The sequence below is a fragment of the Notolabrus celidotus genome, chromosome 8, assembly GCF_009762535.1.
Source record: "Notolabrus celidotus isolate fNotCel1 chromosome 8, fNotCel1.pri, whole genome shotgun sequence".
NCBI lineage: Eukaryota > Metazoa > Chordata > Actinopteri > Labriformes > Labridae > Notolabrus > Notolabrus celidotus.
The window spans coordinates 10,192,013-10,219,978 of record NC_048279.1 but is presented as its reverse complement, the minus strand read 5'-3'; the positions used below and the strand labels follow the sequence as shown (position 1 = coordinate 10,219,978).

The 27,966-nt window shown below is 39.1% G+C and overlaps 2 protein-coding genes across 5 annotated transcripts; one reads left to right on the top strand and one right to left on the bottom strand.

Annotated features, from left to right (window-relative positions):
• Positions 1-4,158: 4,158 nt before the first annotated feature.
• brd8 (bromodomain containing 8) lies at positions 4,159-20,575 on the top strand. 4 transcript variants are annotated; one of them, XM_034690987.1, is made up of 18 exons: positions 4,159-4,265; positions 5,171-5,267; positions 6,673-6,742; positions 6,823-6,872; positions 6,993-7,115; positions 7,208-7,288; positions 7,717-7,781; positions 8,126-8,310; positions 8,750-8,941; positions 9,082-9,175; positions 10,117-10,247; positions 10,386-10,818; positions 10,901-10,938; positions 11,033-11,223; positions 11,586-11,678; positions 12,646-12,714; positions 12,814-13,099; positions 19,077-20,575. In XM_034690987.1, the coding sequence occupies exons 1-18, from the start codon at positions 4,247-4,249 to the stop codon at positions 19,134-19,136; spliced, it is 2,277 nt and encodes a 758-aa protein (XP_034546878.1). In that variant the 5' UTR covers positions 4,159-4,246; the 3' UTR covers positions 19,137-20,575. The 4 variants fall into 4 exon arrangements, with proteins under 4 accessions (XP_034546878.1, XP_034546877.1, XP_034546879.1 ...); XM_034690986.1 differs by having other exon boundaries at positions 11,027-11,223; XM_034690988.1 differs by lacking the exon at positions 19,077-20,575 and adding an exon at positions 13,574-13,835 and having other exon boundaries at positions 11,027-11,223.
• A 282-nt stretch (positions 20,576-20,857) lies between these two features.
• si:ch211-39i2.2 (uncharacterized protein LOC449866 homolog) lies at positions 20,858-22,570 on the bottom strand. Its single transcript, XM_034690985.1, has 2 exons — positions 22,292-22,570; positions 20,858-21,637 (listed from the first exon to the last, which is right to left on the bottom strand). The coding sequence occupies exons 1-2, from the start codon at positions 22,467-22,469 to the stop codon at positions 21,201-21,203; spliced, it is 615 nt and encodes a 204-aa protein (XP_034546876.1). The 5' UTR covers positions 22,470-22,570; the 3' UTR covers positions 20,858-21,200.
• Between the last annotated feature and the right edge of the window lie 5,396 nt (positions 22,571-27,966).

The following is a 27,966-nucleotide window of genomic DNA, read 5'->3' as shown; positions in this document are numbered from 1 at the left end:
TGTGGATGATCTCATTTTATGACTTTTTTTGATGTCTCTTTATTTGGATACTCACATGTCAACTGTGAACAGAAAGTGAGGCGTAAGTGCGTGAAACTATTCAACAAATGCTGATATTAGTCAACACCGATGTTGAAAGCTGATCAAAAGTTCTTGTTTTATATTTTAGCTCTACCAAGGAGGCTTTTCTAAAACAACAGTTGAAGGCTAGGAGTGTCTGAAGAAAGATTTGAGGTTCAATGATTAGTTAAAGGTGTAACAAACTACAAAACAATAACTCTCAAGAGAGCTTTTCATCCAGACCGGTGAGCACTAGCTGATTATGTTAAAGGAGAAGGAGCATTTGGGTTTGTCAACAGTAAAACTATTTACAGTAACTAAAATGTACTTTAATTTACATAATCTAAATCCAACCTTATAGTCATAAAAATGGAGAGCTATATCCATGATCTATCAGCCAATCACGTGTCAGGTATCGATAAACAGCTTAGAAAATTGGACTGAAAAAAGTTGGCAATGTGTCAAAGGTTCTTAAGTATATTTTTGATATTCAAGTATTAATTTAAACTCATCATTAAATTAATTTAGTTTTTCCTTATGTCACCTGTGAGCAAACATCTACTTCAGGCAGTGAATGGAACTCAAGAGGCTTGCCTGTTAACCAATTAAATTTCATCCTTGAGTGATATATGCGACGGTATATGTGATGATTGAAATATTAAAGAAGACAACTAAGGATAAGAAAAAATCACAATGCTATCATGGAGATGTATCGTGTCATGTATTGAGAGCCATGAAATACGGTGGCCCTGAAGTGCAAATCACAACGGCAAAACAGAAAACACAACGGCAAATCAAAAAACACAACGGCACCAGAAGAAGTAGGTACACTCAGTCCAATCAGCGACGAGTCATGTCCCCGGAGGGTACCTTCTTCCAGTTTGGTTAATGCCGTTGTGTTTTCTGATTTGCCGTTGTGTTTTCTGATTTACCGTTGTGTTTTCTGATTTGCCGTTGTGTTTTCTGATTTACCGTTGTGTTTTCTGATTTGCCGTTGTGTTTTCTGATTTGCCGTTGTGTTTTCTGATTTGCTGTAGTGTTTTCTGATATGCCGTTGTGATTTGCACTTCAGGGCCACCGTAATGAAACCCCCTATAATCCATTGGGAGAAGAAATATTACAGTCGAAATATTTTGAACATTGTTTAATAAGTTCAGGAGTCAAGGGTCAAGTTTAGTGCATTTGTTTATAGAGAGAAAGTCAGCCTCCTTTTACACAAACAGGATAAACATGACAAAGTGACAACAGTGCTCCAGACTCAAAGATAACCCTAAGTAAAAACAAGATAACCCTACCTTAACCCTAAAAACAAGACAGAGGTTAAAAATACCAACAATCACAAAAACATGGTAAATAAAAGTATGTTAAATGGTCCATCAGCAAAGACAAGACGAAGGAAAACAAAATAAAACAATCCATAAATAGTAGATCAGTAATACAGACCTTGGTTCTGTAGCATCAGTGCTGTATTACTGTGACTGGTTGATCCTTCTGATGGCTGCTGGGGCAGAGGTGTTTTCATGTGCTTTGGTTTTACAGGCTGGTAGCCTTCTTTATACCTGCGTCCAGACCAAGAAGCTTAAATTCAACATTTAAAGGGCGGGAGGGATCTGTCCAAATGGAGCCAGTCTTCCTCTGTAACTATCTTGTAAACAGGGATCCTGGATTAAACTGTGACTCTCCATTAAGTCTACCGGACCATTCTACATTTGAATTGGATAGTTTCTCTCTTTTATAGCATAATAAAATAATACATCAACTAGCTCCTGTTAATGTGAAAAGAAGACATCCTCATGCACTGACATGACCAAAGCTAATGTTAAGTCATAGACCCACATCAAGTGTGTCCTACGGTTGTGATTTCTGTATGTGATGTGTACTTAATAAAATTACAATTGTGTGTGGTTGCAGTGTAAAATTACACATTTCTGATTACATCCAATCGTAATGTTGCCTGTGGTTAGAGGTGTATGTGATTTCAACTGGCTGATCAGGAAAACACTCAGCTGCAATATAAAAAAGTACGTCTACAAAAGATAATACTGATCAATTAATGGGAACATCAAAATTGTGTTGTGTTTTTCTTCACAGTTACTTCATTTAGCTCTTTTATAGGTATTTTAACTTACTTTTCAAGTGCTTTTCAGCCCAAAATCATGTTTCACAAGCTGCTACAGGAGTCAAAATGTGCTTAACACAAACAGTAAAGAGGTAAAGAGGAGGGAGAGCAGCAGGACTATTTGTATCCCATCAGATGTTTAACTTCAGAGATGCAATTAAACTATGAACACTGGTTCTGAAGACTAAACTGCAAATGTAAAGCCTGTGCTACAAACTACATAAAGCTTCGCAGATTAGAACATTTTCTTACAGGAAAGCCACTAATGCCTCTAACCTGCAGTCTCCTTAATCTTTGGGACTCTTAAACAGAGACACTGAAGTCCTGAGATTGTTCAGACATATCCCAAAAGGGCTGTATGGGAGAACACAGTTGTTTGAAAAAGATGAACTGGACTTTTAAAGGGCTCTTCCCTTTCAGTCCCTTCATGAAAATGTACAGTATGTAAATTGATTTCTACTCTTCTGTTAATGTTGCTTAAACGTCCAAATACATGTTTTTTAATACCAGCGCCAAAACGATCACCTTTACAGACAAGTCATCTTACCTTAAACTTTATCAGACACCAGTCCTCCCCGGAGCCAAATAGAGTACATCCAGGAGATGATGGCGTGTTTGATTAGGACAGTCTCTTGCTGTCTTAAGTTTTATATCTTCAAAAACAAGTTATAAATAAATTCAGCCGCTGTGCAGTATGTGCCAATAGAGAAATTATCCTTTTAGACTAGAACTGCTTTTTAACCTGGCGTAAACATGTTTATTTGTGGTATAAAGATGTGCTTTTTTGAATGTGTGTGCATGTGGTTTCTGGTGTTTCTGCGGCCTACTTCAAGTAAAAAAAAAGTGGATTCCCCATGAACTAGAGTTTTTATCACTTCTGTATTGGCTTTATATTTAAAGTATGGCAATGGTACTATATCTGTGTGTTTTTAAAAGTAAACTTAAGACTTACCTTTTTAATCTAGCTTTTAATTTGGAGTAATTTATTTTAAGCCTACATTATTGGATTGCATTATCATTTTATTTATTTTAAATTATTTTAATCATTATAATTTTAATAATTGCTTCAACATTTATTTATCTTATTTAAGTATTTATTTATCTATTTATTTCTTGTATTCATCTGATCTTGTTGACGCTACCTTATTTTTAACTTTTCTTTCCACTATTAATTTATTTATTAATTTTACTGTATTGATTTTATTTTATCTTTTAAGTATTTTATTTATAATCATGCCTTTTATAATTTTACCATTGTTGTTGTTTTCTGTCTCTCTGTTATTCTGTGAAGCACTTTGGGCTGCATGTTTTTATGTATGAAAGGTGCTATATAAATAAAGTTGAGTTGAGTTGAGTATGTAAATACACTAATACAAGGTGACTCAGGTAATTCAACTCTCTCCCTTACCCAAATTCAAGAGCTAAAATTTGGAAACAAATAATAATAATAATAATAATAATAATAGTAATAATAATAATAATAATGATAATAATATTAATGATAAGAATAAGAATAAGCATAAGAATAAGAATAATGGTAAAACAAAAGTCATAATTATTATAATAATAATAGTCATAATATCATTATTATAGTATTGTTACTATTAATATTGTTATTGTTATTATTATTATTATTATTATGATATTAATGATTCAATTTAATGTATGGAAGGCCATATAGGGAACAACACCTATCATAATGATCTTTGTGGTGGTTTGTAGGTTATAAAGTTTGTCAGAAAGTATTTCTGTTTATAGGTGGTCTTTTTTCAGTAAACTCCTTGGCAGTGGGTACCATCACAACATGAATGTTATAGAGCTAAACCTCCAGTCAGTCCGTTTTCTATAGTGAACATGCAAACTAAAACAAGCAACATAAATTGAACACTTTCTTCCTTTAACTCGGCTTGATTCACTATTGATTTCATATCTCAAAACGTGCTCTTTATCATTGACTAGTCTCTGATTTTCATTCACTCCTTTATTAGTCTGCATTGTACTTGTTTACGCCCGTGTGTAACACTGAAATATTTCCGGCGGAAGTTGAGCTCACGGCCTGGTTAAGAAATGGCGAGCGGAATCGGCAGTGAGTATTTTTTCATTTATTTCAATAACCTCAGGAGTTTCATTGCAAACGTAAAAAGCTGTCAAACCCCAAATATTGTGAATTATTTTCCGCCCTCCTGCTTTGCAGCTTCGTGTGTAATTAAAAAACGTCTCCCCGTGTAGTCGTGTAGTCGTTCGTGTGTGTCTCATGAATGTGTCCCCCCGTAATCTGTTGTGCTTAGCTTTTAGCATTATCAAATTGTTTTCTAATGCAACTCGTCTTCTATCGAACCAGGATGAAATCTGTTATATTTAATACTAAGCTTTATTAGTTGTTCACATTGTACTTACAGCCCTTAAAAACATTAAGGAAATGTCTTGATGTATCACGAAAACATTATCCCAGCTAGCAAGTTGTTATCAATCATGTCGCAAACAAAGGATAGCCAGCAAACTTTAATAAACATATCTAGTAACTCAGCAAACCAGAGCGACTAGATTTGTTCCGCATATTGTATGTATTTGTGTGTATATCGTGTAAACACCACACACCGAGAGGTTGATTTTTCTTTGACGTTATGGAAATCACCGTATCCATAAACAAACCTCTCCGGTAGAAACACAAAAAAAAAAACAGATTTTAAACTCGAGGACACAAAGAGGGTTAAAACTGAAGGAAAGACACAATGCTGCATCGGGGGGGCACGGGTTTCATTATTGGTTATTTTAATTGTTGTGTGTTTGTGTCTTTTGTTACATTTGAATGGTTATATGACAGAATGAAACTCAGCCTTGTGATGGTGGTGCAGAACATGCAAGGGGATTCACAGTGCTGTAGGAAAACTATAGGGACTCATTCGTCCTGTAGAAACTTGGAGAAATCATGAATGGATCTGAATTGCCTGTTTTGATTTCTCTTTAATGTATTTTTAATTTATTTCACAGAACACAAAATACTGAATGTGGGGCCAACAGAGCCATGGTCGGTCAGGGAGAAACTCTGCCTGGCTTCCTCTGTTATGAGGAGTGGGGACCAAAACTGGTAAAAACAAGTCCTGTTCAACTATTGCTGCAACACTTTTTGTAAATCAGAGACAGACAAAACAGTCAGTTATAGAACATGTATTAGTAGTATAGAGAATATGAATAATGATTTTTTTGGTGCTTTTTTTCTGCCCAACCCTTAATCAGAATAGAAAACGTGCCTTACACTAGCATCTGACACTGTCTCCAGGTTTTGTACAGTACTGCACAAAAGTGACAATACTATTACCAGTATCTTCCTCATTGAACATCACTTCTTTCAACAATCTGTGATTGACTAAAGGGACTATTGCTACACTTCAGAAAATGTACATCTCGTTCCATAAACAGATTTAATTCACCCTTCTGTCTCCATATATAACTCAACTTATTTTTATATCACCTCTCATGCATTCAAGCATGCAGCCAATAATGCTTCACAAAAGAACAGATGGGAAAACAACAGCAACATATAAATGAATGATACGAGACTAAAACAAGATAGAGGAATGTGATGTGAAATATTTTTAAAATAAAACTCAAATAATATCAATCAATTAAATTAAATAAAATAAATACTAGAAAAATGGTCATAAAAGTAATAATGCAGTCCAGGGCTAAAAGGAAATTACTCTCAAGTTAAAAGTCAGATTAAAAAGGTAAGTCTTAAACTTACTTTTAAAAACACGCAGAGAGCTTGATGTTTTAATGTCCTAGGTCAGAGAGTTCCACAGCTTAGGGACGTAAAAACAGAAAGCTCTCTGGCCGGAGCTTCTGAGGGGCACATGAGGAACATTTAAAAGGGAAGCATTCGAGGACCTCAGTGATCGTCATAAAATGACAGGAGATCAGTGATGTATGGTATGGATGTATAGAAGAAGCTGTTAGCCAATATTGCTTTCTAATTTTTGATATGAAAACCAAAAAAAGAGAACAAGGTCAAAAGATGAACTATTTAACAACAATATTAAGGTTTATAAAAATATGTCTCCACATTGTTTGCTGTGAGCAAATATAAATCCAAATGTACTTTCAATACTTTCAACAACTGGGATCTGTGAGTGATAATGTTTGCTGTCAGATCTCACTTTTCACAACTAGAGGTCACCCTTGGGCTACTTCTACTGCCTGAGTATTAACAAGTAGGATCTTACTCATTGTTGGTTCATAACTTTTCCAACTAATAAACAGTTTGTAAGGGATTACCCTTTTTGATGTAATTGATCAAAGCAGCAGAAGAAGTCTTTAAAGAGAAAGTGACATAAATGTATCAATGCTGCAATTTTGGCTGCTACTGAAGCTTCATTCAGTCAAGCAGTTTGCTTTAAGTAAATAGAGGGGTTTGTTTTTCCTAGCAGCCCTGATTGGTTCAGCCATCTCTCTTTCTGTCTGTTGTCTGATTTTGTATTCTCTCTCTCTTGAAGGGTGTCTGTAAGTCGAGCCATCAAGCCTTTCTCAGAGCCTGGCCGTCCACCAGATTGGTTTTCACAGAAGGTGAGAAACTCGCAGATCTCTTCTCAGGTTGTGACTTACATTTGCCTCATTCTAACACATCCTTCTCTCTCTCTTTGCAGCACTGTGCGTCACAGTACTCCGAGCTCCTGGAGGCCACTGAAGCACCTAAGTCAGTGTTAAAGTGCAGACTTACACCCACTCTTATGAGCTGCTCAGTTAACATTTTGTCATGTAGGGAATAATCTTTGTACATTAACTGTTGTGTGTTTTGTGCCCTTCTTTGCTCTAGGCGTAAGCGCGGGGAGAAGGGTGAGGTGGTCGAAACTATTGAAGATGTAATCGTTCGAAGGCTAACCACTGAGAGGATAGAGGAACTGAAAAAACTACTGCGAGACACACAGGAGCAGTACAGGTACATCCACGCTCACATAAAGACCTCTTAGAACAAGTGTGAGAACAATGGGATGTGGTTTTTAAGCTTCTGGTGCTTTTTTGACCTGCCAGGAAGTTGAAGAAGGAGGTAGATCTTATCCAGACCGGTCACATGGACTCCCAGCTGAAGGAGCTGTGGACGGAGATCACACTGTAAGACTTTGTATTGACTGTTTGAACCTTTTTCTACTCGGCAGAGGTTTTAAAGTTTTAAATAAGGACTACTCACAGCCTAGTTCTTTGAATCCGAGATTGTTCGGTCTGTCAGTTTAAAACTTGGTCCTATAATAACTTTATAATTATTCATTGATTGCAATAAAAATGAATTGAAAAGATGAATCTAGAGTTACGCTGAAGTCTAAATGACTCTCTTTTTTTGTGGTATCATTATTTTTCCATCATTTAGAAGAGGATTAAGTTCATACACAAAGATTTGTGTCGTGTCCATCTGATGTTAGGCAGGATTGTGGCTGAAAAGCTACAGGTTTGAACTTCCCGAGTGCACTAAGTCCTTCATACTATCCTCTACAGTATCTTCTTAAGTTGTTAGTTGTTAATCTGTGTTTTCTTTCCAACCTCAGTAAGAAGAAGCAGGATGAGGAGGAAGCAGAGCAGAAGAGGAAAGCCACAGAAACGGCGTACCAAGGTAGGTTTCAACCAGTCACACAGCACACAATGCCTCCTTTGAAATTTGTTATTTTTCCTATGAATACGAATCTTTGGTCATGTTTAATTTTTTTTACAGTGAATTTTATAACTCTCTATGCTTGATGCTGCCATTGTATATTTTATACATATCCTGGCATGCTTTAACAAAGAGCTACGAAAATGTTGCATCAAGAAGAAGTCCATAAAGACACAAAACCAGTCTTGTTGTGTAATGAGTCATGTTTTGATTCCTTGTTCAAAATAAGATTTGAAAAGCAGATTCTCTCTCTCTCTCTCTCTCTCTCTCTCTCTCTCTCGGCTGAACTTCTTTCTTCGTCACAGTTCGTCAGGCAGTGAAAAACACCCCGAAGCGTCTGCCTAGTGTTACTGTACGCTCTCCCCTGGGTGCTAGCCCTCCCACCATGGACTCTCAGGGTGACTCTTCAGTCTCCACGCCGCCCATGGACACTGGAAGTGCGACCTCTGAGGACACCACCACCACCACTACCACCACCACCCACTTAGTTGTAAGAAAATACTCTTTAAAAACAGAGTTTGTCTTATACAGTACTGAACACTGTCAGTATTCACGAAGGTTTATCTGAAAAATGATTTATTTTAAAGTGCCTAGGACCTCCTCTGTCCTACAGGTTTTACTGCACTGTAGTGTGAACTGAGTTTCTTAGAATACAGGGGTACTTATTGATAATGGATTTGACACAAAGAGCTTCAAAATCAAGGTTTACTGTTAGAGTTTTGGGGTTGTCAGTTTTGCTTTAATTCAACATCAGAACAGCTGGTGTTATTGGAATCCCCTTTTCAGTTAACTCTAGATTAAAATGATCAATGACTGACAAAAAGCACCTTTTATTACCTCAAACCCTTGTTCTTACAAGCCCTGCTCTGTTCAGATATTGCATCTCACTGTACCAACTGATTGAACTTATTCTTTGCTGCCTCTGCCAGGCCCAGGGGGTTGGAGTGTTTCTACCAGCGGCTGATGCTCCAGGCCCGGGGGCCAAAGATGGAGGCTTGGCCGCTCTAGTAGAAGATACACCGCAAAAGAGGCTCATAGCCCAGAAAGCCACTCCACCACCATCTCCTCTTCTGTCAGAGCTGCTGAAGAAAGGCAACCTCATCTCAGCCAGCCCCCGTTTAGTAAGTGGATCATTACATACTAACAAAAATGATACCAGGAGCAGAAAGTATGTGAATTTAAAGAATTTAAAGTGAGACTCAAGTTGCAAAGACAGTTTTTATACCTGACATTTGTGTTTTTCTTGCACTTTGATTGAAAGGTTGGAGAGGGAGACTGTACTGGAAGCCTCACTAATGGAGTCCAGACAGCTACCACAGTCACCGCTTTACCACCCGGTCATGAGATCATCACAGGTAAAGTAAAATGTGCTCTACTAACTGTTGATGAAAACAAACAGGCACTCTCTGCTAATTACCACGTGTGCAGATTTATGGACTCAGAAAATTATTATTAAAGGGGCGCTGGTGGCCTAGCTGTCTAAGCACACCCATACAGAGGCTATAGTCCTTGTTGCAGAGGTTGCTGGTTCGACTCCCAGCTGCGACCATCTCTGCACGTCTTTCCCAAAAACACAACTTTAATAAAAAAAAAGATAATGTTAATATTACTTTATACTTAAGAAAAATTGATAAAGTTAGTTTTTGGAAACAGAAGTGTGCAAATTAGGAGAGCAGGAAGGCTCCACATTGTAACGATGGTGCACTCTGTCAATCATTGACTGGCCATGTTGCATCAATAAAGCTCAGCGGTTGAATTGCACCTGCCCTGTGTTCAGAGGCTACAGTCCTTCTTGAGGCAGCAACCCCAGGTATGACTCTTACCCTCTGCTCTGTGCTGCACATCATTCTGCATTCCCACTACCATGTTTCCAGCTCTAACCACTGTCCTCTTAAGAAAGGCATGAAAAAGCCGCCAAAATAAGCTTTAAATAATTCTTCAGGTGTCTTTGTTCTTCTAGCAAACCCTGCTTCATCCCCAGTTTGACTCTAAAATGTTTAAATCTGGTGAGAGTTAAAAAGTGAACATCATTCTGTAATGAAGAAGACTTGAAACAAGCAACTGAAAGCATTACGTTGTTGTATTAAATGTCTGATCTTGTTCACTTGTGTTTTTCAAAAAGTCATGAGACTCAATGTAGGGTATATAATTGCCCACACCTCTACAGTGTGACGCTGCAGGTGGTTCTGATGTACTCGTGTGTGTGTGTGTGCGTGTGCGTGTGCGTGTGCGTGTGCGTGTGCGTGTGCGTGTGCGTGTGCGTGTGTGTGTGTGTGTGTGTGTGTGTGTGTGTCAGAGGGTGACGCTGCAGTGAAAGTAGAGCTAGGAGAAGAGCTTGTGGAAGAGGACCTTGTAGCTGTGTCTTACATGGGAGATGAGTTGGACCTGGAGACAGTGGGAGACATCATCGCCATCATTGAGGAGAAGGTGCGTACTGTGTTTATTTGCTCACTGCCATTTATTTGTAACACGTTTCAGAAGGTCATCTCTCTCAGTTGTGTTGTTGTTTTTCATCACAAAGGATCGGTTTCATGTGTTCTTGTGTCTTCCCTTCATCCTACCCAGGTGGATGACTCCGTGGAGGCTTTGGATGCAGCAGCAGTGGAAGCAGCTCTCTCTTTGTGCGAAGAGGCTGTCTCAGAAGGACACACCCTTCCTGGCCCCTGGGAGACCCAGGAGCTGAAGGCCTCAGACCCAGCACCCACAGTCCAAGATCCAACGCCGGAGCCTCAAGTGACCCCGGCATCGGGCTTGATCCCTACAGGCTTAGAGACCCAGAATCAATCAGAAAACAAAAGAGAGGAGCAGATCAAGGGAAACTGTGAAGGACCTGAAGTGACAGGAAGTGAAGTCACTTCTTCTTCTGTCAACTCTGAGGATGGAGCCACAGGGACTGAGGTCACAGGGGAAGGGGTGGCAGGTAGGGAGGTCACAGAGGCAACAGTGAAGAGTGAAGGCGAGGAATGGAGCCAGCCGGAGCCTAACCCACCTTGTCTGGGTAAGTGCTGAATTAACAGAAAACATCAATCATGCTCCTTCACTCATGTTTTTCTAATCCCCTTCTCCTTTTTGTCGAACAGACTCTGAGGACAGCTCTGTGTCCGGGAAGGAGTCCAAGGTAACACATCTATGCACACTTGTGCACGTACACAAACTTAGTTAAACGGTAGTATCGATCCTAATGTGTCTGTTCTTGTATCCATGAGGTTAAGGAGGAGGAGGCAGGGAGCGAAGGGGACCCAGAAGAAGGGATGGAGCTGAAGGAGGAATGTGGGGAGGGGGAGGGACCCTACCTGTCGGAGGTGGAGCGGGCAGCTAGTGAAAGTGAAGATGGTTACGGCCCACCCTCCCAACGCTACACAGCAGATTCACTGGCCAGCAGCCCAGCTTCCTCCTCTCAGCTGTAAGTGTCCACGTGTGAAGCACAGACTGGGATCATGGGTAATATGCTGGTGAAAGAGCTCATGTGGCATGAGGGCATTGCATAGAATAACGTCTGCTCTTACACTGACAAGTGTTTGAGAAATGCGGCTTTGAAACTAAAGAAAGCTTAGCTGGCATTTGTCATGAAGTTCATGTCCTGACCTCTTCTGACCTCAGATCAGGAATGTCTGAGCTAAGGAGTCTTCAGCTGCTAACATCACAAATTTAACAGCACGAGTGTCTGTCCTTGTGATTTTTCTTCCACTTCCTGTTTCCAGTTTCTGTGGAATTCAGTGTCCCCTCTTCATGCCCTCTCTGTTCTCACTTCTTCTCTTGCAACAGATCTACATGTGGTGAGGACCAGGAGGCCGTGCAGGCGCAGAAAATCTGGAAGAAAGCCATAATGCTGGTGTGGAGAGCTGCAGCCAACCACAGGTGGAGCTTTTTGAATAACTCCACGACAGGAGATCATCAGTGTCATTCTCAGCTAAAGTTAAAGACGTGTCAGGAGAGGATGATCTGAACTAATAGATACTGATCATACTGAGTTAATTTACTCTGATGAAATTTGCCATGATACTAGAGATGTAAATTTTAAGTATTCACCGTGATCGATTTTTGTAAATGTTAACAATCAATTATGCTTACGCGTTCTTATTGAGAAAAATTAGCATGTGTATTCGGTCAGGTGTCAGCTGGGAGCGCAACCAGGTCATAATCAGTCCGGCTGCAGAAAAGCTCAGACGGCTCTGATGTTGCCGGTCTGCAAACATAGCGTATTAGCAATTCCCACCAGTCTGTTGGCTTTGTCAACCTTCGTGTCCGTGTCGTTGTTGGCAGCAGTTGTGTATTGATCCTCTTTGAAAAGCGCTCGTGGAGACCTGACACACAGCCACAGCCGCCAGCTGAGCATCTCCGCTGTGTGAAACACCTTCAGTCAGCTGAATCACATCGAAACATGCTTTAAACTTTAAACACCACCCTGATGGCTGAGTGTAATATGAGACCACATGTTGTTTGTCACAAGTGATGGAAAATTGAAAACAAAAATGTGTGTTTTGAGTAATTACTTAATCAATTAATTGATACTCAATTGATTGTTTACATCCCTACATGATACTATGATACGAACAAATTCTAAATCCTTTGTGGTATTTCTCCAGTGCAACCTCAACACACGTAACACAGTGTGTGCCTTTTTTTTGCCTTTTACCAAACTAAAATCTGGGGTTTGCACCAGCATCTTTCCAACAAAGGCTTTTAGTTTTGTTTAAAAAAAAAAATACATATATAGTAGCTTTATCCAAACAAACAATCGTAAACAATCAAAAAAACATTCTGTGTCCTCAGAAGTTGACAGATAATGGGTGTTTGGCAGTTTCTAAAGTTGTGTTTCTCACAGGTATGCCAGTGTCTTCCTGCAACCTGTGTCAGACGACATCGCGCCTGGTTACCACAGCATCGTGCACAGGTAAAACCACAGTTGTGCGCCTAATTAAACAATGGTATTTATTTAACTCGTTTATTAAATACATTTGCCCTGTATCTCTCACCCTCCTCCCTGCCCCAGACCCATGGACCTGTCGGCGATCAAGAAAAACATCGAGTCCGGTGTGATCCGTACGACGGCTGAGTTCCAGCGCGACATCATGCTGATGTTTCAGAATGCCGTCATGTACAACTCGTCGGACCATGACGTGTACCACATGGCTCTAGAGATGCAGCGTGACGTTCTGGAGCACGTCCAGCAGTTCTTGGCCACACAGCTCATAATGCAGACCTCGGAGAGCGCCATCTCTGCAAAGAGCCTCCGCGGCAGGGAGGGGAACCGTAAGCCAGGAGAGCCAGCTGAGAAGGTGGGTTGGCCGATTTGGTGTGGAGGAAATCAGGAAAAGCATTAATGATGATTGGTTATTATTCTCTTAAAGGTGTGTGTTTGAAGTGTCAAACATGTCTGAGTTTGGTAAAGCTGTTCATAAACCAACAAACTCTGAAGTGTCATGAGTTAGTCAAGAGGACATGTGAGCTGTGTCTGACGTGACACTCACTCCCTACTCGCTACCTACTCTCTACCTATAGACTGTATGCAGTGTATTTCAAACTGAGTGCAGCAGTGAGCACAATAAATGAACCAATTGTGGACACTTGCAATCTCTCCAGACCCTGAAAAATGATCAGTGCTGTTTATTTTAAAGAGCAGCTAACACTGCGAGGGGCTATCCCTGCTGTCGTAGGGCGAAGCAGGGTATACAGTGGACTGGTCTCCAGCCAATCACAGGGCTGTAGACAGACAACCATGCACCCTCACACTCACTCATACCTATGGGCAGTTTATAGTTCCCAGTTAACCCGACGAGCATGTCTCTGGACTGTGGGAGGAAGCTGAGTACCCAGAGAGACACCACGCATGCACGGGGAGAACATGCAAACTCAGCACCTAAAGGCTCCAGCAGGGATTCAAACCAGGAACCTTCTTGCTGTGAGGCAGCAGCGCTGACCACTGCACCACCGTACAGCCGTAACATGATCATATTTTCACAAAATAGTTAAATATATATATCAGTGTATTTGTAATAAAATAATGAAACTTTATCTTCTTGCCACAACTTATTTATTGTGTCCCGTCTATAGACTGTGGTGTCATGTCTCTGACTGAAATCCTTTGCTCTTTACTAAACAGCTTCATTTCAATAAAGCCAACTTCTCTGGTTATGATGTTCTCGCCCGGCTGAGACTTCTCTTCGCACCACAATGCATGATGGTATATGGTGCTTGATTAGTGACTCACTGGTTGTACTCTACTTCTCACAAGGCAGCGTGAGATACAATGAATGAACTGTATGGAATGAAAAACCTCACTCATCATTTTGACAGTACAAAAAATGGCAAATATAGATCTGTACAGTGCTATAGTGAGTAGTGAGTGAGTTATGACAGCCATGGAGTCTCTCTTTGTCAACTAAAGTAAGGTGATACTCTTGATCACATCAAACTATTTCATTAAGAAGCTTCATCGACCAGAAGAAGTCTAAATGGAGTATCAGTGAAAACTCCTTTGAGGATGATCAGGGCTTTAATTCATGAGATTATTTTTAAGTGGTCAAAGGTTTAGTGGGACAGTAGAATTATAGATGTTGAATTATAGATTTAATAATTCTCATTTAGAGTTCAAATAGTGTTCTATTGAAGATGTTTTTTTGTTTTTTTTCACGCAAGAGCTTTGTGGTTTTTGTTCTGTCAATGTTTGGAGATGTTTTTCAGGATCTTTATTGAATTATATTAATTTACAACAGAAAAAATGAAACTCCACCCAGTAAAAATTATTCTTGTTTTTTAATGATGTGAACAGAGAGTGGTTGAGTCTGTGGAGATGTTTCACAGTCACTTAAGACAGAAACCTTTTGTCATAACTGTGAACAAATGTAGTTTTTTGAGATTGATTTCATAGTCCTAAAAATATATATGTCAAATAGTTCACCTGTCTAACTCTCTGCTTGTATTGATGGACCATGATTGACAACAGGTGGATCGTTTCCGGTGGATTAAGAGCACAAACATATTAGAAATTCTGTGTCTCTGCATTCACTTAACTTTATTTAAACTCCGTCTTGCTGCTTCAATTTCAAATTACATAGTTGATCAATCACCGCTGATTGAAAGTAAACCATGTCCTCCATCAACATTAGAATATTTGTTAGTTGAACTTCTTCATATTATCACAGAAACATAAATTCTCCACCTGTTAACATGTTGCTCAAAGCAGCACTAATACATTTAAGTGAGTGACAAATTCACTTTGATGATTCTGCTCTGTAGTGTTCATGTGACCCCGCCTCTAAGTGATAATATACTTTAGTATAAAGTATCAGAGCCAGTGTGGACCCAGGGATCCACTCTGTGTCTGCAGTGTGTCAGCCTCTCAGAAAGTTGACTGATCATTGGTGCTGTATGTAGACACACGTGTCAGAACTGCACATGTTGAATCACAGGACCCTCAGAGAGATCTGCACACTTCTCTGTCACCTGGTCCACTTTCCTCTCTGCTCACTACAACGTGCTCCACTGGAATATTTCCTGGTCTAGACGTCGCCTCTGATTCATGTCCTGCATGCTGGCTATTTCTCCTCTCACTAACTTCTGTCTGCATCTGCTCGTCACTGACTCAACTGTACGGCTGTGTCTGTCCGTAATGACTTTTTTCGTTTGCAGTTGTGCCTTTTTGTCCGTGTGTGTGTGTTTGTTGTATTTGTGTGATTATTGGGAGTTGTACGCGTGTGTCGCCTGCAGGGTTTCTGTTTGTTAGGGCTTCTGGAAACTAGTTTGAGACAGGAAAAACTTTAGGTGATCAAGAAATGTTGATAACTTTAGTAAGTTTGTTGCTTAAGAGAATAAATGTGTGTAAGTTGAAACTGTTAGTGCTGTCAGCATCAACAGGAGTTTAAATGAGACTCCATATTTTGAGTACAGCCCAGATGGACTGATGATAATATTCATAGTGCTATGATATTGTTTATGAGGGCCATGATATTGTTTATGAGGGTCATGAAAGGAGCTGCGGTTGGATGTCGTGAGCTGTGTAAACACATCGTGTGTTTGAGAGTGTGTTTACCTGCTTATGTCTGTGCTTGACTTCCTCTTGTGTGTTTATCTGTCTGTGTTTACTGTTTACCGAGTGTACGTTCAGATATCTGTCTCCCTGAAGTTGTGTGAGTATGTGTTTGCGTATTCAAATGTGCCTTGCAGCAGCCGATTGGACGCTCATTCCACAGTGCGCCTCTCTGTTTGAAGCAGACTTGTATGAAACTTGCTCTCTCATGCACGTGTGTGTTTTCTCTCTCTTTCTCACTCCAATGTTTGTCCTCCTACAGGACAGTGTCCCAATGGCCTCTCCTGCTTTCCTTCTCTCTCTTTTTGTAAGTATTCAGGTTCTCCCTCAGATTTCACCAGAGCCAGGCCACGCTCCGCACATGCTTGTGTCAACAAAGCACACACACACGCACACATACATAATGGATTACACTGTGTACACATCCATTTATTCCACTTATTCCTCTTCCTGGCTCTGTCAGGTCTGTTCTGTTTTAGTGACGTTTAAAGAAGCCGAACAGTTCTTAGAATAAAGGCTCATCATTTCTTAGTGGTACTAAAAATAGCAAAAAATCTTTACGATGATAGTCAAAGATTTTAGTGATCAAATATAACGCTGAACATAAAAACTAAGTTCAGCGCTCATCAAACTTCTGTAACTATCCAACAATCTTTTCAGATTACTTTAAAATGCTTCCTTGTAGCACTGGATATACAGTAATTCAATCTCTTTGGGTTATTCCAAAATAAAAGCCCCTGATATGAAACCTTTAAATGACTTTAAGGTTAAAGTCTAAAGGACAGCATTCAAGATTCGAGTCTGAATTACTGGGATTTGTTTTTGCTTTGTTGGAGAATTGAATAAATCTTAATGAGATGAGCTATACCAAAAAATGCACCACAGCTAATTTTCATTATTGGAGATTTTCACGAGTTTAAAAGTAGTGAAAGTAATCTGATAAGTTAAGAGAAAAAAAAGATTGAGTGACTAACATTGTTATAAGGTCCTTGATGAACATAAGTTAGCCTCTAAAAAGCTCTGATAGGTTGATTTTTAGCTGTCTAATGTCCTGCAGAACAAATCTGACCCATCCAGATCAATATTGAATAATATTTGGGTGCTTGTATTTTTCCAACAAGCATGTTGTGCTTGATATATTTTTACCAGGTGTTTTTATATCAGTTAGTCCCTGAAATTGTAGTCTGTCAGACTACCCTAATTCTTTTGCGAAATTAGGGATGAAAAATCTGGTACAGAAAATTTAAAAGAATAATGAAACCTGAAAGGCAGCAGTTATGTTTGTTTTCTTTGAAACACCAAATGTCTTCACTTCTATGACCAAAGAGACCAGGCAACAATTTGAGCACATCTCAGAAATTATATTTTTTGATAAAGCGGTCAAGTAAAACTAAAACTACAAAGAGTTTTTCTTTTTGAAAGGTGAATTTAATTGAATTTAATTGAAATTGAATTGAATTGAAATTGAATTGAAAACCTTTATTGTCATTGTACATAGTATGAATGAGATTTGGGAGAGCAGCTCCTTTAAAGTACACACACAATATAATATATCAACACAAGAGGTAGATGCTATCACAAAGTTATCAGTAAAGGACAAGCTGATGTCTGAGTCATAGTTTTAATAGCTTTGATTGTTAGCACAAAGTTACAACAGTTGTAATAACTTGAAAGATAACTTTCAAATCAAGTTTTATTTATTGCTCTTTTCCCTGCTATTAGTGAGGGATAATGAACAGTCAGCAGAGGATTATGTGAATTATAATCCTGACAGGGTGAGCAGGGTGTTCACCCTGTCAGGATTCACCTGCTCACTGTACATTATCCCTCACATCATACTAATCAAGTGTTGAATAAAAATACAGCACTGTCTCCAAGAATAAGGACGTGTATTTCCTCCTTCATATCTTTTTGTAATATCTCGAGAAATTCCAGTAAAATAACCGTGTTACAATCTCCTCAGAAAGAGAAGCTGAGGTACACCAAGCCCAGCTGTAACTTTAACCTCATGTTTGCCAACAAGCCAGCATACTGTTACTCAAAGCTGAGGGGTACAGTTATGGTTGAGCTAATGTTACTTAGTTACTTATTGTTGTAAATATAATTTAAACACTTCATCAAGAGTTCTGCTGAAGGCATAACAAAACAAAGTTAGCCAATTTAACTCGTCTTAAATAGTGGTCTAGTTTCTTTGGCCTCTTCTCTGGCCTCAGCTCCATCCAGGAACGGAGAGTCATGAAGAGAAAACACATCTACTGCTTCATCAGGAATAGATAAAGTGTTTTGATGAGATTTGATTAGCAGTAGCTCTGTAATATAAGAAACGAAAGTCTGTGACATCCAATGTTCTAACTGAGTCACAGGCAGCTGATAGTAGCAGGAAGAAATCAGACAAGAAAATACGCAGGTACAGAAATCTGTCAGGTAACAACTTCAGATGTTCTATCCACACATCACACAGGGAGCAGCCGTGATCACAGATTCAAAGACAGTGAGGCTGCAACCCACGAGGAACTAAAATGTATTAATTAGTTATTTTAATACTCAAAGAAAAGATAGGAAATAAAAGGAGCATCTATTCTGAGCCATGAGGAAGCTGTCTGATAGCGAGAACAGTTAAAGGGCCTCTGTCTCTCTGATGGTCATACACACACATTTCTGAATACAGTGTTGTTTCATCTTCATTAACTTAAAGTTCTGTTTGTACGCTATTCTCACAACAATACACACACACACACACACACACACACACGCACACGCACACGCACGCGCGCACACGCACACACACACACACACACACACACACACACACACACACAAGCTCCAGTAACCTCTCATCACCAAAGCCTCTGTCGACCTTCTGTTTATGAGCCCATGCCGGTTTCCTGTGTTTTTCCGTTGCGTGCAGTCGTCTGTGTCTCTGCATGTTCTAATTTCTTTTTCTCCTTCTTTTTCATTTGATCTCCATGTTTTGATTCTCATTGTGCTGTTTTTGTCGTTTGATTTGTTTATTATGTGTTTTTTTCATTTTGGGAGGAAGCCTTTCTAGGTGGACTATGCTGTGTTTTTTGTGCTGAGCTCAGTCGCGTGTGGAGGCCCACCACAGGGCCTTCATTCACCCTCTCCACCTGACCATTGACCTGTCCACTTTTATACTAATTATTTCTCTTTGGCTCTCCATCTATCTTTTTTTGTCTGTTTCTCTTTGATCTGTCTCTCTGATGCAGGATGGAGGCACCAGGGGTCGCCGTAGTGCCATGGAGGCAGACCTCAAAATGAAGAAATAGACTGAGATTTCAGACTGAAGATACTCTGAACGACAAAGAGCTGCTCTGTGAATCCGAACACGGAGCTGAATATGTCACATGATGTTTTCTGAGGAGGACTGTGAAAGCTGTGCGTGTGTGTCTGTGTAACCTTACTCATCCTACATAAGCATAGATAAGGGTTCATATGGACTTGAACATCTATTGGCTTGTGTGGGCGAGCGATCAAGCCTCCCCTTGACTAGTTCATCTGATTCATATGATTGGTTCATGTGCAGGGCACCACTTTACCCAAGTATCATTTCACCAGCAATGGTAGTAGTTTGTCATTTCACTTCACGAAGGAGCAACACTAAAGAGAGACTTTTTTTCACCAGCAAACGTTTGTTCGGGATCAAATGGTAGAGGCTAAGGATTGAACATGTGCAGCCATGGATCCAGTGAGACCCGTGCAGCACATCGGGCTGCTCCAAATGCAACCAACTTATTGAGACAACATCAGTTTGATCACTCTAAAACATGAATGTGAGATCCACAGAAAATCTATCTGGTAACCCATTTAGAAAAATGCCTTTTTTTTTAATGAACGTATTTATGAATGACTGTCTTCTTTAAGAAAGGTAATGATGTCATCAAACTGGTGGCTTCTGTCTGTTTAGTTTAGTTATGGGCGAGAGTGCCTCCTTGTGTCATCCATGTAATAGCTCATTAACAGCAAATTGCATTTATAATACTGCTGACCAGTTTCCAAGTCTGTAGATGAACCACCTACCTTCTCACAGGCCTGTCTAGTCTACACAGCAGAGATGTGAGGCTGCAGGAGAGGACACTTTATTAAAGTCCTGCATACACAACATTTAGTTTGAAGTCTATTTGGTGTTGCATTCAAGTACACTAAGGCATCTGGAAACTGACATTCTATGTCATCCATGTGCAGAATAAAAAGTAGGTGTTATTGAAGTGTTTAAAAGTGCATATTGTTTTGTTCTTTTGTTTAACCGGTTTGTATTGAGCAGCATTTATATCCCTGATGTCAAAGTGTTCTTGAATGCACCGAGGGCATTAAGTCCAGTACTTAGCAGCATTTTTGAAGATGTGATGAAACAAATTTCTGTGTTTTGAAGGCAGATAATCGAAGTTATTCTAAAACTGAATTTGGTATTCCCTGTGAAGTAGTTGTCAGTAACGTTAAATACAGTTAAGTATGTTAATGGGCTTAAAAAAGATGGAGGTTGTTGCTGGATATTATCAATGCATCCCTATTGGTCACTTAGGATGTTGTCAGCGTGCTGATTAATTAGCATAAGAATGTGTGTTTTATGTGTTAGAGAGGAGTACAAAGAATACGTTTTGTACCTGTGAGATGGATCATAGATTTGTGTTTGGGTAGCCAATACATGTATCATGTTTTCTGTTGTACATTTGTTAAATAAATAAGTTTATTTGATCTAAACCTGAAACATCAGACTCGCGTGTTACTCTGGGGTTTAGTTTTTTACCTAGATCACCTAAGTATTGATCAACTCATCACCATCAGGATTATTAATTACAGGAAACTGCTCATCAGCTGCATTCAATGCTCCAAGTATGTTTCTTGAGATGATCCTGCACACTTGTCATTTTATTTCTCTCTGTCTTAGGAACACCTCCTAACTCAAGTGGATGCAAGTGCTTCATTAGTGTGTAAATATTAACAGATGTTTCTCAAAAACTCTCAAAATTACAGCGCAAGACTGAAGAAATACTGAAGAAAATGTATTTATTTTTTGCATAAATAACAAAAATACAGCACTCTTCAGGAGGGAGACCTGCCCACTCCTGGAAGGACGTTACTGTCAACAGTGTAAACTTCTAACATTCAACTTAAACAGATGTGCAAAATACTGTGATCATATTAGAGTCCAGGGAGAGGAAGTAGTTTAAACTTTTGCTCTACATTTGACAAAAAAATGCAGGGAAACGTGCATTTTTCATGGCAGCCCAGGTCAAACAGTTACTAGAAATATAACACTGAACAGGAAGTTTATAAATCACACACAAACAGAGGTAAACAGTGAGGCTGGGTTTACATTCTGAACTTCTACCCTAGTTGAATTCATGAGTAACAGGGCTGGCAGAGGAGTAGAGCTTCCTCTTCACCAGCCTGTACTCTGGTCTCAGCTTCAACACTTTGTTGGTATCAAAGATGTGCTTCAGTGACGGCCAGCCATCATTCTTGTCGGCCTTGAAGATTACAGACAGTTCAAATGTCGGGGTGACACTTGAGTCTGGGTGGATGCTCCCCACAGACCTTAGGCCATCTTTGTCTTCTACATAGACCTTGATGGAGGCGCCCCGGAGCCCACAAGGCTCATCAGCAGAGGAGTGCACCACGTCCTTTCCCACCCTGGTGGTCATGTGGCGAGGTAGTAGCAGCACCTGGCAGTGAAGGGTGGATGCTTTGGCCTCCGTTAGACAGCGCTCAATCTGCTTGGTCATGTACTTCTTCTCTTTGTAGTCCAAACCAGCATCCAAGTTTGTAACTGTAGAAAGACAACCCAGTGTTAAAGTATGCAACATTATTTCACAATACATTTGTTGGAAAACAGTCAATATTAGTGCTGATAAAACAGATAATTCTGTTTTTATACATTTTCAAAAAACATTTCTTTTAGATATAGATTCCTAATAAAGTAACATTTTCAAGATATCTCTGATAAGTAAATTCATTTTGACTTAGTCAAAGCCCCCCAACCTCAGTTGATTGGTCATACCAAAAGCTAGTATTAGAAAAAATATGTTTTTTGAAACATATTTTTAATTTTTCAAAAGTGAGTTAGCCGTTTTTGCAAATGAACTCTTCACTTGTCCTATAGTTGTCTTAACTCCAGTAAGTGTACTTTTATCATGTGATAGGATGTCTTGCAATACTGCACAAAATGAACAGAGTCACCATGAAACACAAGTGAAGATTGCGCATCAGCAGCTGTGAGGAGAGCAGTATGAAGAGTCCTGATCAGCTGACTCAAGACCAGGATGAGTTGCGTCAGATGCGTCCTCATCCTCATCCAGGAGATAAGCTAATAAATATCTCTAAATTGATCTAAGAACCTAAATCAACTGCTGAAAACATCACACTTCACCTGGTTCTTATTGTCTATCACAAAGAAAAACTCAACTCAGTGATTTAAACTTACATGGCTGGTTGTTCTCAGTCTCATCGCAGCTTTCGACGCTGCCCCTCCGGGCTGAGCTCGTCTTCCGGCCCGGGGACGTGAGCTCGGAGAAATACTTTCCTATCATCTCCATGACACTTTCCTCCTCCGACATCACGGGCACTCCGTGTCCGAAGAGCAGAGCCGTGGTATACACCATCCTGATTCCTGTTCGTGAAGCACCGGTATCTCCTCCAGGCGTGTAGTCTGTGTGTTCTCCATGTATTGACTTATGTGAGCTGAGCGTCTTCAGACAGCAGCGCGAGGCTTTTATACCTGAGCTCGTTGCGTCAGCTGCTCACGTCTGGGCGGGGCTTATCGTGTGGGAGGGGCTTACCGGTTCATTCGGGAAAGTTCTTGATCTTCTGCTGCGCTGGCTCATGCAACATGTCCGGGCATTACACGGAGAGAGGCAGAGAGCTGATGTTTGTCACGTAGAGACCAAGACATACAATTAAAGGTTTACATTAAAAAAATTATATAAATTATATAAAGTTTTATAAATTCTAATTTGCTATTGCGAAAATAACTTAAATAATTTCAGTTTTAAGTACATTTATTTTGTATTTATTGCCTATCTGAAGTTGTATTCTTCTATGGCTATTTCTAATGACTGCACTCACATAAAAAACATGACGAAATGGATTAAATAATTATGTAAAGAGTGGTGGCGTAATAGGCTCAACTGTAGATGTCAACTTTGCTTAATTTCAGTCTATGCTGGTCTTTCAATGTCTTTGTATGTCTAGGTACCTCAGTATATTTTCCTTTTTTTTTTTTTACCCTATTTACTATGTAATGTATCCAATAGTGGTAAAAAAAAAAAGACTTAGAATATCTACCAAAATGTAAAATTGATTTACTGTGATACACTGTGACAGAAAAAACAATATAGAAAATGTAATGTGATGACAGATTTATTGTTCACAGATTGGAGCCTTTTTACTCCAAATGAACTCTGACTTTTGTACTTAAGAATGTCAACACAAAAATTAAATTATTACTATTTTCTTTTACATTTTTACCTCAATAAGTGATGATTACATATTTTACCGTTCAATAAAGACTAAGTCATTATTATACCATACTATCTTAAAAATCTGATAAATCACACGCCTATGGTAAACTGGAAATCTACCAGCCAATGACTAATACAACAGTCATACATACTGTGGTCCAATAGTTATTTTTAAGCGCAGGGTTTTTATCAGTCTGATAACACAAGAAGATATCCTCAAAAACCTTCAAAGTGGAGAGGTTACAGTACAGTAATATCTGGTATTGTTAGAAAGCGCTTTGACTTACTGGTAAACAAAGAGAATACAAATGATACAGAAAAGGGTATAAATGATTTCTGAAAATGAGCATTTGAGTCCAAAGTAAGCATAATTAGATCAACACGCCGATATATGTTTACTGAAGTTTTAAATCATCTGGTTGTGATTTTTATGTGGTTGTTCTGTGTGAGAGGGTGTAGTCCAGTCCAGGGGCATTCATGGAGAAAACTTCAATCTCTTTTAATCTCAAGTCCAGACAGCGGGACAGACAGAAGAGCCACACCTGATTTCTTTTATTTCATAAAGGCTGTAAAGCAACAAGAAGGGACAGGTCTCTTACTGTATATATCACAATATAAAGCCCATAACGACAAAGCAGAGGAGAAGACCACATTTCTTCTCCAAACATTGGTGCACATTAAAAGTGCTGCTTTAATGTTTATACTGGATGTATCAGGTTTTTAGTTCATTGACATGTAAAATAAAGCCCCCAGGCTAAATGTTTCTGAAATTAGAGAAAAATCCAGAGTGGTTAAGAATCAAACCTAATCTGCTGTTGCTTCTGCCTTATCTAAAGAAATGAGAGGAAAAAAGTTGCATAAATAAACGTGCATGTAAAAGTGCAGCTGATTAAATTGGTTAAATGTAATTTATATTGTTTTTAATCCAATAAATGTTTTGACCTTTGATTTGAGATTGTAAACTTGAATCAGTACATACAGCCTGTTCTCGGCGGATTAAAACATCCTGCTGTACTTATATCGTGATACATGGACTTTGGCCTTGTTCTCAGTGAGAGATAATTCACTTGTTCCATCATTTCCAAGATTGGATTGTAAAAAGCTGTTCTGATTAGACTTAATGTTCAGTCAAGTCAAATTCAACTCCTCATATCTCTTCCCAGCAAACACACACAGGTTTACTGTCAGGCTACACATCAGGTCTAGACATGGTGCCATGAGCCCCGCCTTACTCACAGGTGAGTAACGTGGTCTGACACATGCTGTTCAGACGCACACACACACCTGGTGGATCATGTGAGGTGTTCACTTGACCATACTCTTCACCGTTTTCCTTTAGTGAGTAAGATATGGACGTAAATCTCAGCACCACATGACCTGTTTCACAAAAAAGACTCAAAACTGCTCATCAAATTTGGGAGTATTGAAAACTCAATTTAGTGATGTGTGTATAAGGAAAATAGGCGGCGTGTCACTGACGTCTTATCTTTATAAGTAATTTAGAGTATTTATTGTTTCATTAAAGGAGCTTTGTAGTTGTCTTTCTTATTTGTCTGAACTACAGACACTAAAGGTGTCGTTTGTACGACTGCATTTTCATTGCATTCAATACTGTTGTAAAGCACTTTTATTAGAGTGGCTTAAATAAAAAAGTTAGCTATATGCACTAAGTCACATATCTTAATTCCTTCCTTGCTCTTTTTGCAGTGTTTGGTGTTTGATTATGGAGAGGAACTCGGGAATATGAGAGTTTATGTGGGGGATAAATGAGGGGAAGTGTGTAAACTCTGGTCAACATAGTGGTGTAAACTGTCTCTTCAGCTGTCTGGCTAACCAGGGAAATTAATACTCACTTACAATATAGCCTGTAGTGTTTGCCTTGAGGTCATCCTTACAGGGCTGATGTAAGAGCAGAAACTGTGGAGTCAGGCTGTGCTCTTGAAAGTCAACTTCTCTGGTCTGACTCACCTTCTTGGGAAATTTCCACCTGTGACATCACAGCGGCTAACCAATCATTAACACGTTAAAGGCTGTCGTCAAAAGACTTCCCATCAAGGAGGAAGTGTCCCTCTGAAGAACTGAAGGGGAACTACAGTGTCAGTGTCAGTAATATCTGTGATTATATCTCTCTCAGTCAGAGATTATAAGATTATTACAGTTCAGGTTATACTGTCAGTTCCAAGTGAAAGCTATCTTTTGCACTATCTGTAATCCAGTGTCTTCATGTAAACAGACACTACACACTGAGTGGTGGCTGTTTACATTGCAGGTAAATGGACTGCACTGTTACAGCTTTCTTAAAGCATTTTCACTCTACATGATGTCTGTCTAACATGAGTCTGGTCCTGCTCTTGGTTTCTGCCTGTTAAAGGAAGTTTGTCCTTGCCGCTGTAACTTGCTAAATCAAGGGTGTCAAACATATGGCCCGCGGGTCAATACCAGCCCGCAAGAGGTTCCAATCCGGCCCGTGGATGACTTCCCAAAGTGAAACAATTACAGAGAAGACATTTGCTACAATTTTTCAATAAAAGTTACTGCTATTTCAGATTTGTCCTCTGGGGGTCGCAAACAATCATAGAGCTGATGGAGCGCACCTGAACGGCGGGAGAAGATTTGCAGTTTGCATAATCCAGTGGAAATTCATAGACTTTTTAGAGCACTTCAAGATCCAACCAACACTAAAGTTTTCGTATATGTAAACTTGTAACAGCAGGAGCTGTGGATGCACCTTTTTCAAAAAAAGGAGCCACATATCGTGCACATGCTTACCATACCATGTGTGTACATATGTCTCACTATGAGACTCATCATGTTGAAAAATACAACAGCTGTTTTCCTAAAAAGATAGTTCATGTAATGTGGACATTTTCAGAATGCACTTGTACTTTTTTGCACTAAAACAAATGGAAAAACTTTGAGTTGTCCCTCTCTATAGGTAATTCTGTAATATTTTACTGGTCTGGCCCACTTGAGATCAAATTGGGCTGTATGTGGCCCCTGAACTGAAATTATTTTGACACCCCTGTGCTAAATGCTGCAAAGTGCTCTGCTCATGGTGGATTAAGATGAGATCAGACTGAGTTCTGTCTGTAAGAGGGGACTGGATCGTATCCTGTCTTCATGTTGGGTCTTTGTTAATAATTTAACATAGAGTACGGTGTAGACCTGCTTTGTTTTTTAAAGAGTCTTGGGATAAGATTTGTTGTGATTTGGCGCTATATAGATTAAGATTGATTGATTGGTTGATTGATTGATTGATGTCACATCCCATTCTCCCCTTCACACACACCCACACATTATGTTACACTCACACTGAGGCAGTGCAATGCAGGGTGCATCGTAATTTGCAGGATGATGAGGCCAGAGATGGAACCTCCTGATTGGTGGATGACCTGCTCTTCCTCTGGGCTCACAGCTGCCCCCCGTGAGAATATTTAGAGAACACTTTGTAGTGACCATATAAACAATGCTTATTTATTTATTGATTGATTGATCGATTTATTGATTTATTGATTTACTTATTTACTACTTTATCTATTTATTTATTTGATAGGGACAATGCAAATGACATAGCACAACTTCTGCCTGTTACAAGCAGCTGTAGTAACTGAAGCTTCACATATAAAGATTATGCTATTGCTACTTTCCAACTCCTGTCCCTAGTTAGGCTTTTAGTAAGATAGAGGAAGATAGAAAGATATCAAGATTACATAGAATAACATACATACAATAACAAATGTGGAAAAAATTAAATAAGACCAGAGGTTGATTATTTGGCTTGATGCAACTTGGTGATTATGATGTGGTATAATATTTACTGCTCAGTTCAAATGTTTATAATAAATCTCCTGACTTGTGGTGCAAACAAATGTGTGTAAAAATTAGTTTTTTTTTTGTTTTTTTTGGTATAATTTTTTTGTTCACATTTAACCACATACACATGCCACCAAAACAATAAAACAATAAAACACAGGGGACAATTAAATTAAGAGTAACACAAAACAACAAACAAACTAAAACAAGATCCACAAACAGAACTGAGAAAGAGAAAAAACTCACTCCTCACACCGACAAACTGGACCTCTATAATTTCATAATTTTTCTTCTGTAAATAAATGTTAGCTGTTAAAAAAATAAAAAAAATAGATTGAAATAACAGAAAATCTTTGATCACAAATCAAAATTTGCACTACTCTCACTAAAACTTAGGAGCTAAGTGCATGTAATACTTTACCCCATATGTTTTCAAAATAAAATATTATGTTATTTTCAAAGGCTAATGATTTTTCCAATTTCAAATAATACATCAGTTCGTTACTCCAGTGTTTAAGTGAGGGAGGATATGTAGCTTTCCAGTGTTTTAAAATAACTTTCTTAAATACAATAGAGGAAAAAAGAATAACCCAGCTATGTGGGCTCTTACATGTGAGATATCTTTAAAGATGCAAATATAAATATCGAAATTAATGTTTGGATTTTTCATTCTTTACTTCTTTTCTTTTTCTTTTACAAAAAACTTTATTCAAAATCCCAAACATCAGGGTGGTGTTGGAGAAACAGTCAGGGTTATGAGAGTCATTAGAGTTGCTCCTCTGAGTGGCATTTGTCTTGAATCAAAGCAGTGTTTGTTGAGATATCT